Here is a 14,869-nt window from a genome sequence, read left to right as displayed (position 1 = left end):
TATTGATAAATCTTTATGATGAATATGTGTTTGAATGGCAATTTTGTACGTGTTTTTGATGCATGATGTCAGTTGTGAATGTCAATTATGAAGTTGGCAATCCTGATTTTCAGTATATTGAAATTTTTTGAATTTGAATCTTCGATGGCGTTGTTAGTTTTGTTTTTGATAATTTCTTACTCTACGGAAGAGGAATTATTTGTCAAGGCTTCAGAACCAATTCAAAGCATTTTCATAAAAAATGTTTATATTGAAATATACAAAAATACTTACTATCAAATTCTTAACCTAGAGAGTAAGGATCTCCTCACAAGAGTTAGCTAGTGACATACCAGTATCAAGAAATTTTCCTATTAGTGAATGTTACTGCAAGATAAAAAAAATAAAAAAAAACTAACTGTAAAAAACTGAAATATAATGAGCTCTGTCAAATTACAGGTTCAATAATTTTAATTATATACAAAAGAGATTAAAAAAATTTATACATTTTTCAAGAAGAACGATGTCGTTCTAACACCTTATTTTCCACCACATTCTGTACATTTGGGGAGGAGCTCCTATCTCTTCCATCTTGATCCTCAAGAAATCTATCCATAAAATCTGTAACACCTGGATGAAGAGTATATTTTTTCTTTTCCAATCTGGTTTTACTTGCAAAAATATCATGTCGCTCAGATTTTTTCCAAAGGTAATAAAACTGAACCAATTCACCTACTGACCTGGTCCTCACTTTATTCTGTTGTATGACATGAAAATTTTTACCATAGCTTCGTATACCTGATTCGAAGTTCCTACATTCCTCCTCTGACCAAAGGCTCATTGAATCAGTGTTTGAAATAACATTCATTCTAAGCCTCCTGAGGGCTTCATCTGTGTTATGACCACATTGCTGTAACAAATAGAGTGCTTGTTCATCATCTTTCAGTTGATTGCCCACTGGAATTGAGGGCTTGAAGATGGTAGCTGCTTTCCTCAAATAATTTTCAACATCCTCTGGCTTAATCAAATAGGGGTTCCACAAAAGTTTATCATCATTTTCATAAGGTAGTGCATCTCCATAATGACAGAGACCATCAGGAATTTGAGCCTGATAATCACTACCAACCATAATGGTCTTATTCGTTTTGTGCCAATCTTCTTCGTCAGGGCTGTAATCATAGTCTTCATCTTCCTCTTCCCCAACTCTGGAAACAGAGCGTAGTAAACGGGAAGCGTCTTGATTCATGTCAGGTATAGTTTTGTATATTTCTTCTAGTTTTGATGGCTGATGCTGATCAGCTTCACTTTCATAATCTTTCGATAACTCTAAATCGTCTTTGGATATGCTACTCTCTTCTTGCTGATCACCTCTATATCCATACAAAGCCAATAGTTCATCAATAGGCATATCACTCTCTCGCTGAAGAATTGATAACTCCACTGATGCATCAACAGGTTCTTCAGCAGCTAACGCTTCTTCTTCCTCTAATGTTCTTTCGTCATCGAATTCATTAAGGAGCATTTCAATGGAAGGGTCAAATAGTTTGTCTTCATGTGTGCAACTTTTAGTTCGGCCATCTCTTTTCGCAGAACTCACCTCAGCCATATTGGGTACAACATTACTTCATTTTGGGAGATTTGGATTCACTTCCTTGGCAAAGATAAGTAAACAAATTTCGCCAATTTCAATACTGAAACTTCAAGAAACGTAATGCCAATTGTTTGAATGAAATCTTCTCTAGATTTTAGAATACATGTGTTCAGTTTCTAGGTCACTTTGAGATGTAGTATATCGAACCTGTTATTTCTTAGTTGAAATTTAACCAAAACTATTTTATGAGATGTATTTTTGTATTCCAAACATCGAGAGCTATCGGCAAGTTATTATGAATTCAACCAAACATCAACAAATCACCAAACACTGGTAACTGTAAACAAGTTGACATACAACTTGACAATGACAACTGATACCTGTTAGAAGCACAAAACCGAATAATTCTTCCCCTTTCATGACCATGTTATACTGTTGATGTCAAATGTGATATTGCTTTTACTTTTCCAACAATGATCAATCTAAAAATGATAGATAATTAATTGGTGTTCTTATTAATTAGTTGCTTGAAGAAATTTAAGCAATGCGTTGAACCTAAATTTAATTTGCGCCGGTTCTCGGCTCATACCGAGGAAATCCGTGGTCGCTCAAAACTGCTTTTCAGGGGCAATTATTTGGAAGCAGTATCTCGCAAAAAAAACCTTGTGTTCGCAGCCATTTTATGCATCCAATTAGTTTCGTTGAAAATCTATAAAATTTGAGAAAATAAAAAGTTTTGGTGTTGTTTTTGTCGTTGATGTGTGTTCCATCAATTGCGGAGGAGGTGTCTAAACAAAGAAATGATGTATGAAATAAGTTAATTTGGGCGAAGCCATTTCATTCGATCCATTGTGACATCTTTATTTTCCGCCCTTCCAACCGAGAATATCTAATATCCTTGGTGGTAAAGACGGGGTTTTTAGTCTTCTAAGAAGCCCTGGAAGGTTTAAAAGTTCAAACCATGGGCAACAATGCCGCTACTGCGAACAAAAAAGTCGATTCAGCTGAAAGTGTCAAGGAATTTCTGGACCAAGCAAAGGAAGATTTCGAGGAAAAATGGAAAAAAAATCCGACAAACACTGCCAGCCTCGACGACTTCGATCGAATAAAAACTTTAGGTACGGGTTCCTTTGGGAGAGTGATGATTGTACAACATAAACCAACTAAGGAATACTATGCCATGAAAATTCTTGATAAACAAAAAGTTGTCAAATTGAAGCAAGTTGAACATACTCTCAATGAAAAGCGAATTTTACAAGCTATCAATTTTCCATTTCTTGTCAGCTTAAGGTTTCACTTCAAAGATAATTCTAATTTGTATATGGTGCTGGAATATGTACCAGGAGGGGAAATGTTTTCTCATTTAAGAAAAGTTGGCAGATTCTCAGAGCCCCACTCACGATTTTATGCTGCACAAATAGTACTTGCATTCGAATACCTCCATTACTTGGATCTGATATATAGAGATCTGAAACCTGAGAATTTGTTGATTGATTCTCAGGGTTATTTAAAAGTGACAGATTTCGGGTTTGCGAAGAGGGTTAAAGGTCGCACTTGGACACTCTGCGGAACTCCAGAATATCTCGCTCCAGAAATAATTCTCAGTAAAGGTTATAACAAAGCTGTTGACTGGTGGGCATTGGGGGTTCTCGTATATGAGATGGCTGCCGGATATCCACCTTTCTTTGCGGATCAACCAATACAAATTTATGAGAAAATCGTGTCTGGAAAAGTCCGTTTCCCGTCCCATTTTGGATCTGATCTGAAGGACCTTCTCCGAAACTTACTACAAGTAGATCTTACAAAACGTTATGGTAATCTCAAAGCTGGTGTCAATGACATCAAAGGACATAAATGGTTTGCTTCCACTGATTGGATTTCCATCTTCCAAAGAAAGATTGAAGCTCCTTTTATACCCCGTTGTAAGGGACCAGGGGATACAAGCAACTTTGACGACTATGAAGAGGAACAACTACGTATATCATCAACGGAGAAATGTGCTAAAGAATTTGCTGAATTTTAAGGAGAACATCATTTCATTTATGTAAGTAGTTGTGTAATTTCCTAAGGCTGTTGTTTCAGCAATGCCATATTGCTTCTCCAGACACTGTGCACTCTGTACCTTTAGTTCCAGTTGATGTGGCTCATATAAATATGAATTATTGGCTAGGTAGGTTTGAAGTATTAGATGCTAGGAATAGATTCTGTGCATTATCTTGATTTGACTATTATTGTACATATTGTAACATAGTATAGGTTGCACTATTTACATTAAATAGTGGTCAAAAATACAGCTTTTGTTTTTGACATCAATTCATCTCAGATAATCAATCATATGTTCTTGCTTCATGTTCAGGATTGATTCTAAAACCTAGCATTACGATTTGCTACTATACTAATGTTTGTGGAAGAATCTTTGTAGCTTTAAAAGATAGGAGGTCTCGATGTTGAGGCAACTAAGGCTAACATCAGTTTGATTTTATTGAATTGGACCTGTTAAACAATATTTTACCTTTAGGACTGAACCCAAGTCAAATATCATGACTCTCCTAAAAATGTTTGTCATCAGAATTATACATTTTAAGGTATTATCCATTTGAATTTATTTGTAAACTTATTACATGTATGTATATCCCTTTATAATAGATTAGTAAGAGTATAGTCATTGATCATGAATCTTTGAAGAATGGTATGTAATTATATTTATTGTTAAAATAATTCTAAAAGTTGTTTTCAGTAATATATATTTTTTTTCATTGGAATTCGATTTTATTAAAATTCAGCACCTTCAAAACTGATCCTCGTATACAGAGGTTTATCCATTTGTGAATTCATTTAGATTTTCATTAAGGCGTCTGTGGATAGTGGGTTCGAAACCGGGCGAAGTCAAGCCCTTTTCACATTTTACGACCGTCAGTGAAGCCCTCTCTACACTTTACGACCGTAAGTAAGTCAATCGCCCTCCCACATAGCTTATGCCTGATCCAGACTTAGGCACTTCAAAGTATGAGGACTGTTTTGTGTGAAGGCATTTTATTAAGTATGCCCCACAGATTACAGAGTAGTATGCCCGTTTATGGGCTACCTACGACGATGTTATCAAAGGGACGACAAACTACCACCCACGTTAAGCTGTGCACGCAACGTTGGGGTGTACGTCTGGACCCGGCTTTAGCTAGACTGATAAAAATTGTAGGTAGTAGTGGAAAAGAGATTCTGTGAATAATTAAAAAGAAACGTGTGGAATTTACATATTTTATGCTGCTAATATGTACAAGAAAAGACAAAATAAATAAAAAAATATGAGAATATAATAAAGGTAAGTATGTACTATATTGTAAACCCAGTGGAAGTGAATAAAATATAACTAACACAAAAATAAGAAAACAAAGAAATCAATAGAGGCCATAAATTGAAATTGGATATTCATGGAGGATAATAATATAAATGTATTGTAGTGCTTGCTGTAAATAAAATAAGGAATTTTTTTCCAGTTTAATCTTCAAGTGATCAAGCCAATTTTGTTATAGTAATAAATGATATAATGCATATATGTATATTCTATATTTGTTTTCTCTGCAGAATTGTTTAACTTGCTCATTTTGATGATATGACATTGGTATTTTATATAAACTTCAATATTCAAAAATTTTACTGATCACAAAAATCCAGTATAATTATCGATCTCAAATGTTAAATCGCTAAACTGCCTTTTACTGAGCAGTGAATTCCTAGAAAATGTGTGATGTGTTTTCAACATGAAAAATTATTCTCTTCTCATTCAAAGTGGAAAATACAGCTAAAGGAGGTTATCAATCATGTTTAATGTTGGAAGATAACTGTCTGCCATAGTGTTTTCCTTGATGTTCAGTTTGTGCCCAATATTTGTGTTTGTTTGCGGCTTTCACGAAAAATTTAGGACACCTGTTTGTATACTTCACATCATTTCGAGACACAATGTTCATTTCAAAGAGTAAACTAGACTTTCAATTCGTTATATTTAAATTTATTCTTTCCGTTGGGGAGACGGTGAAAAAAATATAGTGTATGAAGCGTTAGACGAGTGAGAAAATGTGTATTTTGGGCAAAGAGTGCAACATGTCAAATTGATTACGTACACAGTTGGTCGAAAATAGAAATTCTCGTATGAATGATGTTGTTTGTCCAGACTTCGAGTTACGTACGAGATTATATCACAAATTAACAGATTTTCTTGTCAACTGATGGCAACTGGCATATAAATTTTTGCGCTTCTTGTTTAACTCTGAGTAGATCAACATTTTTCTTTATTTCAGACTATTTGATGTACTTGGGTTTGATTTTTTCATCGTCGTACATCTCCCGAAGTATTTGGGCATGAAATTGAAACCTATATATGAAAATATATGAGTTAAATTATCTTCATCATTCGAAAAAAAAAGAATGAAAATGAAATAATATTTTCGCTCGAATATAAGTAATAAATATAAAAAATGCGAATTGGAATGAAGGTTATCTTCTTTATTGGATATTATCCCACTGTAAGAAAATCTCATACCTACAAAATCACAGCAAAAATTTCTCCTAAATTTTCGATTTGGGTGCTGAATTTGCAAGAATATAGGCACATTAGAATTTGGACACCTGGGATTTTTATTTTATTGTGCTATTAAAAAATGAGAGACGAACGAAATAGTGCTATTATTGTTGCACTGATGAGTGTACTTAAGAAATTCTTAGAGAAAACTCGTCAAAATACATTCTACAGGCATAAGAAATTCATCAGATACTATATTGTAGATAATTATAGTTTGAGTTATTCCAATAGGTACCTGTATTAATGATTCATTCGATTATTGAATATCCATCATAGAAAAACTTCTAAAAGGCCAAATACTTGCATCCTTGTTCAATTCATTTCGCAACAATGTAAATCTCATTAGATAATGATTAAAATGGTTTTTGTTTACAGCAAATTTTCATGGATCTATAAGTTACTCGATTAACTATGTGCGATCATCTATAAAAAGTTCTTCAAATATATGACTGAATTTGTTTTTGATACGGCAGTTGATTCGATGCCAATTTAATTAAACGGTCTATTGTTTTTTTCATATTTCATCAATGTAAAACATAACTGAAAGCATAATGAAAACACAAGTAACTTTAGGATCATTTTATTGATAATATTTCACAGTTTAGAATGCGGCTATTCCAGTTATAGATTTTCCCAGTATCAAGGCATGTATATCGTGTGTCCCTGAAAAATTAGAGAGATGAATCAACAATCAACAAACATGTCAGTAAGATCTACTACAGATTATCTGTTCTGGAGTAAAAATAAAAGCCACACTACTTGCCTTCATAAGTATTGACAGTTTCTAAATTGATCATATGTCTCATTATGTGATATTCATCATGAATACCATTTCCACCAAGCATATCTCTAGCTACCCTGGCGATTTCCAGAGCTTTTCCAGCATTGTTCCTCTTGAGAAGGGATATCATCTCTGGGCAGTGCCTGGAGTAGAACAAAACAAAATTGTGAGAAGATAAATTATGTACCTTTCAGCTTTGGCAAACTTACATGTTCTGGTCTTTCAGTCTCCCAACATGCAAGCAAGCTTGCAACCCTAACGCTATTTCAGTCATCATATCCGCCATTTTCTTCTGCATGAGCTGGTTGGCCGCAAGGGGCTTGTTGAACTGCTTCCTCTCCAACGTGTAATCTCTTGCTAACCTCAAACAGGACTCTGCTGCTCCCATGGTACCCCAAGCGATGCCATACCTGGCGTTGGTTAGGCAACTGAGAGGTCCTTTCATGCCAACCACGTTTGGTAACCTATTTTCTTCGGGGCAGATGGCGTTGTTCATCAGGACCATACCTGTGGATGATATCCTCAGGGACAGTTTTCCTTCTATCTTGGGTGTTTTTAGACTGTCCTCGGTCTGGTGCTTTCTGTCCAGTATGAAACCATTCACTTTGCCGTCTAATTTTGCCCATATAATGAAAACGTCCGCTACTGGAGCATGCGAGATCCTGAAATTTTGAAGAGGATTTGTCAAAATGGTGGACGATGAATTTGTTCGTTATCCCTACAACATTTCAAGGTTTTTTATTAACAGAAGTTCCAGGAGTGTATGAACCAAGTGCCTTGTAGGAAGAAAAGAAAAAATTTATAAGACCACGAGGTCTTATGTACCCAGAAACACGTTGGGACCTACTCCTCTCATCCTAGGAACTTGTACCACATGTTGAAGAGCGTTTAGAGTATATGGATCATGGGGTAAATGGAGTAATCTTATTCCCATGGAGTCCCAGACCAAGTTATATGGTTGCAAGATGGGAAGACATAATAGCCTTCAAAATGAGCCAACGTGATTGTGGCTGTATTTGCAGCATGCGATATTTATCCTGAATTGAACAAATATATCCCCCTAGAAAGTCCCTAGAATAAATTCATGAATACTGGGTGTTCTCTGTCACTTAGGCATATCAATGTTGTATCAATAGTAGTAGGCTGACTGTTTGAGTTGGCAGTCAATCATTCTGCTCTATTCAAGTTTTGGTGTGATAAGGTTGATGCAGAAGAATTTAGTCCTATGATAAGTATAGCTGGCTTGACAGCGTTGGCAACAGACAGAAGAGTTGACATTTAACGCCAAGACGGATGGTTGACTCATTAGGCTGAAACACCTGATCCACCATTATAAAGTCAGAAGTCATGCACGAATTGAATTTTTCGTGGAAAAACTGTTGTTTTGGGAGCATTGACTTGTACAAGAACCATTCGTTTTTCTTCTTCAGCTTTTCAAAGAATCAATTATTTGATGGCATTTATGGAGGTGAGATACGACGTCATTCATTCATAGCTGTATCCCGTTACCGGGAATAAATCTACAAAAAGAAGAAAAAAAAATTTCGAGCAGACTTGTAATTTCTTAGGGCTAGTTACGACTGTGTGCCCTCCTGTGACTGAAGAGACCCAACCGTAACCTGCAGATCCTTCCACAGTCAGGGCATGGATAGTCACCAACCGGATCTGGCCGCCGCTGTATCCTTCTCGATTCTCCATTGTAACTGTGTACCAAAGAACTCCACTGTGACCTGTCTGACGCTAGTTGTTCGCAGTTATGATTGGCATTAACTAATTTTAGGGATTGATGTAGTGTATCCTTAAACCGCTTATACTGGCCTCCTGGTTTCCGGGCTCCCTCAGTGAATTCGCCATATAGAGCTATTTTGGGGAGCCTTGTGTCTTGCATCCTCAGAATGTGGCCGCTCCATCTGAGTCGGGCCCTCGTTACTTGAGTCTCAATTGTTGTACAACTCGCCCGTTGCAAGACTTCTGCATTCGAAACTTTGTGGAACCATCTGATGTGCATTATCTGTCTTAGATGACGTCGCTGCGTTTGCTCAAGGTGTTTAATATGTCGCCTGTAGGGCGTCCAGCTTTCGCTTCCGTAAAGAAGCGTTGGGAGGACCACTGCTTTGTAAACAGCTGTCTTGGTCTTCAGAGTGAGGTCGTGATTTTGAAACACTCTTTCCTTTAGCTTCCAGAATGCCCGTGATGCCGAATTGATACCGTTTTGTATTTCCGTGTCTAGATTAGCCCTAGTATTTATGGAGCTTCCCGACGTAGCTCAAAGGTGAGTCTCTGATAAATAAAGACATCAATGACGTTATTTTTTAGATCATTCACAAGATTATGAATTTAATTTCAGAAATGAATATAATCTCCATTATAAAAAAGTTTTGTTTACCATGTTTTGCTCCCGGATAACAAGTATGTCTTCGTTTTGGAATCAAAAATTGCTTTTGTTTCCATGCCTCCTGCGTCACTACCATAGTCAGGTTCTGTTAGGCCGAAACTGCCAATAAGTTCTCCTTTAGCTATAACAAAAATTGAAGTGAAAAAAATTTAGTTGACACTGTGAAAATGAGGTATTTTTATTTTGAAGAAAAATGTCAGTTGCTTCTTACTCCATTGTCTGTTAACGCACTTTACCTTGAATCTACCCTGAAAATTAACAGTACCTAGCTCTTATTTTTATGTAATTAACAGAAAAATTAAGATGAAAAATCGGGGACTTTTATTTCCGAAATTGCAATTCGTAACAAATTATGCAATTTGGTTTTCAAGATCTGTTCTACATCGAAATTTGTGTTGAGGTGTATCAAAGCAACTAATAAATATCTATTGTTCGCCGACAAGTGGATTCAAACAGTCCAGACCTCCCAGACATGTGCGTATCAAACAAACAACCCTGGCCTGAAGAAACTCCACGCTGAAACTCGCTCACATGAATTCTGATGTTAATACGTGCCTTGAATCAAATGAAGAGGTGAAAAACAACGCTTCGCAGTTCTAAAAATAGGACCTGTATGGTCTATTAACCCTTCGTGCCGGCTGTAGTCCGCTCCGGTTGCTTTCAGATTCGCAGGAATGTAAGAAGACTTGGGACCAAGAGAAATCGATATGCTGCAAATTGAAGCTGACGATATCCATCAACGGTCTGATGAGGAACTGATAGGATAAAGCGCCGGGCCTTGCTAATTTATTGGCAGTAATCCTATATCCTAACGTACAGGGCGATAAATTAAGGGGCGTACACACAGTGATACTCTTGATGAAAAGTAAAAGAAAAATTCAATATTATTTTCGGATACTCACCGAGTTTCGGAAGATATTTCTCCTTTTGCTCCTCAGAACCAAATTGGTCAATCGAGGACATGACTAGAGAAGACTGTACGCTGAGAGATGAACGGTAACTGCTGTCAACAGCTTCTATTTCTCTGGCTAAAAGTCCATAGGCCACGTTGGATATCCCAGCACATCCATAGCCTTTAATCGTACAACCTAGTGCTCCTAATTCTCCTAGTTCCTTCAAGGTATCCGTGTCGAAAACTGCAGGAAAAATATAGGACCTTTCATGGCTTGAAAACTTTTTGAGTTGCGTGGGAAAAACATACCCTCATGTCGATTCGCTTGGACCACCCTTGGTAACAATTTCTCTTGACAATATGATCTGAAGGAGTCTCTGATGATCTTCTCATCTTGAGTAAGCTGCGACTCTAAATTGAGGGGATCCTCCCAGTTGAACGTAACTGAAAAAAATTTATGGAAGTGAAGAAACTGAATTACATTTGGGATGTGGCTGCTATTCATAGTCCCACTACTTGTTCCGCCTATGGTATATAGATGAACCAAGGGCGTCGTTTCCTTACCTACGTCACTAACAGTACATGTATTTATATTTTCTAGAAAACTTTAAATATGAATGAATACATACAAAGATTATGAAATCTTTCATTGAATATTTTGTCATCTCAATCAGGAAAAGAATGATGAACCAATTTCACGCCAAATTTTACATTAGTTACATTGTTTATTTACATCTTTACAATAGTTAACCTACCTTTATGACGAGCTGGATATATACTAGCTTCATTCTGAAGTCAAGGAAAACCTATGGTCAAATATAGAGAACCAACAGATACACAATCAACAAAAGGATACACACAAAGTGTTTTTCTAACACAGTGCCACTAGTTCGAGTCAAACTACACGCTAACCTGTTCAAAGCAGACATTTTCTAAATCCCTAAAATAGATTCCAAACTACCTACTTGCTAGAATGCCCGCTTATGCCTTGAATTCATTTTTATCTTTTGACCTTCGGTTCATTTCGAAATAATTCTGTCCACTGTAATCTGTAATCATTGACAATATTTGTTTTAATTGAGTTTGTTTAAATTACGCTGAAAGTATGCAACCGACAGCTTGAAAATAAAGAAAATTATTAATATTTATCTGTTTTGCTTGATCAGATTCTGATACTCAATTTATTTGACGTACATACGTACCTACAGGCTGTTAACAGGGATTAAGTGTGGTGATAAAACACTTGATGATATTTTAGGTGGTATATACCCATCAGAATTTCTGATAATTCCGACTGAATTAATATGAATTCTTGATATTTTTTAGATCAGGTGGAAGTAAAGGTGAAGTTGAAACAAATTTAAAAACTGAAATACTCAAAAACTATCATTGGGATATAAACCAATCTCATGCCAATAACTTTATCTGATTATATGGTGGAATAATCTTAAAACTTCTGTTTAATTTTGTAGATTTTTCCAAATTATTGTATTTTTCAATTTTGAGTAGTACAAAAACATTACTACCCATACCAACCTATATAGATTTCAGTATACAGTAGTCATACCATGCACATTAATTTCCATATTTCGAACAGCCCTCATCAATTCCATAAAAAGTTAATTCATTACTTGGAGTGATGAACTAATATCTTTGGGAATTATAATTTTATACATCAATGTATTGACGATGAACTATTACCCTGTAGTTTTTGATGTCGTTATTGATGCCTTTACAAATTGGATAACACCATATTCTATTCCTATCGTAACACAGCCAGTTGATTGCTTTGATCGTAATATAGTATGTCAAGAAACTCTAGTACTTTGTTGAGACTAGAATTAATCCTAAAACCACTTATAGTATTGAAAAAAATAGCAACTTTTGATTTGAGCACAAAGAGGCCATACAAGTATTTAATTTTTTTTCTATTCTCCTGGAAACTGTTTCTTGTAATAATGGAAATTTACTTGTTTCATGCATTACTTCCCAATATGGAACGTTTACATTCGAGGGTAATGGAGAAATACACAAGTTTCATCGTACATTGCTTGAATATTTCAACGCATGTCGTTTCTTTGTTTTCCAATTCAAGCTCCTACTTGAAATATTGCGACAAAATATTCTGGAAGTATAAAATAACCACGAGAAAAGCTTTCTTTCTCAAATTGAGGTGGTGCATGTTGATCGAGTTTTTGGCGGAAGAATCTGTATTGCTATGTAGATTAATAATGATTTTCAAAGCTCCTCAAATGACTGTGGTTATGTACATGCAGACGCTTTGTTTTGTTCATTCGGAAATTCTACTTAGTGTTAATATAAGCGAATTTAGCTTCTCGTTGATCACCCTAGCTCTTTCAGCTGATATATTCGACAAAAAATTTCAGAATACTTCAATGGCTCAAAGTATAACATGCTATATTGGTTTTATCAAAGAAGTAAGAATATGCTGCAAGATGATTCTTGGAAATTTTTCGAATATTGTTGTGTTCACGCTGTTCCAGTATTTTTTCATGGTTACCTACACGATTTTAGCGTTAAAAATAGACACAGAGGGGGAACTGCAACCAGAGGATTTCAAATACTACTGGATCGGACTATCCATTTTCAGAGTCCTCAAAATTATATCAGCGTGCTGTTTTTTAACGGTTGTGGTGAGTGATTATTCGAGAAAATGTTGAAACTACAAGTTTGCATGTAAATTTTGATAATCAGAAGTTTTTTCTTGGATCTGGACGCAATTCATAATAAAAGATTGCCTGCACAAGTAAATTTAGTAAAATATTAACTTTTACTAGCTATGGATTCGTTGATACTTTTTGCCTTCCAGCCTAAACATTTTTTTTCTTGTGGGTTAATTGAGACATTCATTGAATATTTCAGAACGACCAGATGCTCGACTACTTGAAAATATCCTCTCCAAAGATGTGCACTAGAGATAAGAAGGAGGTTCAATACACCAATTTTTATCTAATCGAATATTTTCAACGACAAGAATTTTGTAGGTGCATTGGTTCTTTCTAGGACTTCTTCATGAACCGCATCTCATGGAAATAAAAAGTTCGCTAGTGCTCAATGGAGCATTACTCTTCAGTGCGTTGAGCTCTATAACAACCTATGCAGTTATCCTCCTACAACTGGATGAAGATCAAAACTACTAGATATTATGAATATAACAATACAATAATTCTGGAATTAATACGTTTTTGAGTAGAACAATGGTGTTTAAATTGTTGGTATCTTGTTTGTCGAAACCAAAGTACCATTTATTTTGGTACCAAAGTACCATTTATTTTGGTTTCCTATTAATTACAAGAATACGCTTTTTGAATAACTACAATAATAAGGCATCAATAGTATTCGGAAGATATCTACATTTTACTGAAACCTGTTTTACTCAGTGTGAAAGAGGTGTACCTCAAATAACTGCCGTATTATTGTATGAAAATCAATATCAAAGGTTCCAGTTAATTCTCGTAGATGACGGTAGTATACCTACCGTAATAGTAACCAAGTTTTGGATCTAAAACAGAAGCAGATAAGATTATAAAATGAACAGATCATTATGCTGCATAAACATATATTTCGAAACTTGACGTTTTCATATCAATCGACGATCTATGTAGATTAGGCTGAAGTATTAAAAAACAATATGAATGGTTTCAATTGATCTATGATCAAGGTTAACCGATTGTTAAAAATGTTGGTCAAATTTTTTTCGTATTTCTGTCAATAAATAATTTTGTTTATTTCTCATGTGAGGATTGGAAAATATAGAGGATGAAAACCTTCTGTGTGTACCTACCTGTTCCTAAATCTGAATCCTTACTAGTATTGTAAAAGTATTATAAAATATTGAAGTCGTTTGTCATATCATTATTCTGTAATTCACCCGTAAACAGGGTGATTCTTGACTCGTACCAATATTTTGACAGTAGATTCTTGAGGTCAAAAGAAACACTTTTTTTCTTTACCATTTCTTCGGAATCGGCTCGGTTTAAAAGATACAGGCTGTTGAAAAACCATAAAAAAAATTATTCTTAGTTTTATCTCACAAACAGTTTTATCGAATGAAATCAATTTCGGAATATAGTTTTTCATTTATTTGATGAATCTTTCTCGAACACAAGATATCTCCCACGTCTTCCATCTGGGTAGTTGGGCTGAATTCAACTCGGTTTAAGTTTAAAAGATCCACAGATGTGTAGTGTCACAGATTTGGGTCGTTATTCTGAAGGTACTTTTGTTTTTCCAGCGGTGGCACAGCTCATTATGAAAAATGACTATATCTTTTTATCAGGGCCGGATCTGAAGAAATGGTATAGGAAAAAAGTGTTTCTTTTGACCTCAAAAATCTACTGGTGAATATTTGTACCAGTCAAGGACTCACCATTATAGCATAACTTTCAATAAATATTTTGCACATATGGCACAGGTTGAGATGTCCTATACACTATCGTCTTTTACAATAATGATACTACAGTTTAAATTAGTGTTTATATCCTATAATAGCCAGGTGTATTTTTTCAATTATTGGGAAGATCAATGATTATCCGATGATAGATAAAGAACAATATATGCATCCCTCCATTCCGATACTGATAACATTTTGAACATTTGAAAAATCAATTGTGCGATAAAATGTAGGAAACAGG

General features: G+C 35.4%; 4 protein-coding genes across 4 annotated transcripts; 2 read left to right on the top strand and 2 right to left on the bottom strand.

Moving 5' to 3' along the window:
* Nucleotides 1–394: 394 nt before the first annotated feature.
* On the bottom strand, nt 395–1,929 carry LOC123314987 (mesoderm induction early response protein 1). The gene has a single exon (XM_044900494.1). The coding sequence runs from the start codon at nt 1,583–1,585 to the stop codon at nt 491–493; it is 1,095 nt and encodes a 364-aa protein (XP_044756429.1). The 5' UTR covers nt 1,586–1,929; the 3' UTR covers nt 395–490.
* A 271-nt stretch (nt 1,930–2,200) lies between these two features.
* LOC123315259 (cAMP-dependent protein kinase catalytic subunit 1) lies at nt 2,201–4,332 on the top strand. The gene has a single exon (XM_044900888.1). It carries the CDS (start codon nt 2,532–2,534, stop codon nt 3,591–3,593), a length of 1,062 nt encoding a protein of 353 aa, XP_044756823.1. The 5' UTR covers nt 2,201–2,531; the 3' UTR covers nt 3,594–4,332.
* A 2,378-nt stretch (nt 4,333–6,710) lies between these two features.
* Nucleotides 6,711–11,332, bottom strand: LOC123315548 (glutaryl-CoA dehydrogenase, mitochondrial). Its single transcript, XM_044901284.1, has 8 exons — nt 11,071–11,332; nt 10,970–10,996; nt 10,524–10,658; nt 10,225–10,458; nt 9,314–9,443; nt 7,137–7,589; nt 6,910–7,070; nt 6,711–6,809 (listed from the first exon to the last, which is right to left on the bottom strand). The coding sequence occupies exons 1-8, from the start codon at nt 11,141–11,143 to the stop codon at nt 6,748–6,750; spliced, it is 1,275 nt and encodes a 424-aa protein (XP_044757219.1). The 5' UTR covers nt 11,144–11,332; the 3' UTR covers nt 6,711–6,747.
* Nucleotides 11,333–11,497: 165 nt separating this feature from the next.
* On the top strand, nt 11,498–13,437 carry LOC123315549. The gene is made up of 3 exons (XM_044901286.1): nt 11,498–12,868; nt 13,098–13,163; nt 13,220–13,437. The coding sequence occupies exons 1-3, from the start codon at nt 12,020–12,022 to the stop codon at nt 13,373–13,375; spliced, it is 1,071 nt and encodes a 356-aa protein (XP_044757221.1). The 5' UTR covers nt 11,498–12,019; the 3' UTR covers nt 13,376–13,437.
* The last annotated feature ends 1,432 nt before the right edge of the window (nt 13,438–14,869 follow it).

Source organism: Coccinella septempunctata, chromosome 6 (assembly GCF_907165205.1).
Source record: "Coccinella septempunctata chromosome 6, icCocSept1.1, whole genome shotgun sequence".
In the NCBI taxonomy this organism is placed as follows: domain Eukaryota; kingdom Metazoa; phylum Arthropoda; class Insecta; order Coleoptera; family Coccinellidae; genus Coccinella; species Coccinella septempunctata.
This window is presented reverse-complemented; position numbering and strand designations above follow the sequence as displayed.

What these genes read in the sequence shown, in the direction of transcription:
- LOC123314987 (XM_044900494.1), bottom strand. Translation starts at nt 1,585, where the DNA reads ATGGCTGAGGTGAGTTCTGCGAAAAGAGATGGCCGAACTAAAAGTTGC.
- LOC123315259 (XM_044900888.1), top strand. Translation starts at nt 2,532, where the DNA reads ATGGGCAACAATGCCGCTACTGCGAACAAAAAAGTCGATTCAGCTGAA.
- LOC123315548 (XM_044901284.1), bottom strand. Translation starts at nt 11,143, where the DNA reads ATGTCTGCTTTGAACAGGTTAGCGTGTAGTTTGACTCGAACTAGTGGC. An exon ending in ATATCCAGCTCGTCATAAAG is followed by an intron (nt 10,659 to 10,969) that starts GTAGGTTAACTA and finishes AATTTTTTTCAG; the next exon opens with TTACGTTCAACTGGGAGGAT. An exon ending in TTATCCGGGAGCAAAACATG is followed by an intron (nt 7,590 to 9,313) that starts GTAAACAAAACT and finishes TCAAAATTTCAG; the next exon opens with GATCTCGCATGCTCCAGTAG.
- LOC123315549 (XM_044901286.1), top strand. Translation starts at nt 12,020, where the DNA reads ATGTCAAGAAACTCTAGTACTTTGTTGAGACTAGAATTAATCCTAAAA. An exon ending in GCTGTTTTTTAACGGTTGTG is followed by an intron (nt 12,869 to 13,097) that starts GTGAGTGATTAT and finishes TGAATATTTCAG; the next exon opens with AACGACCAGATGCTCGACTA. An exon ending in GCACTAGAGATAAGAAGGAG is followed by an intron (nt 13,164 to 13,219) that starts GTTCAATACACC and finishes AGAATTTTGTAG; the next exon opens with GTGCATTGGTTCTTTCTAGG.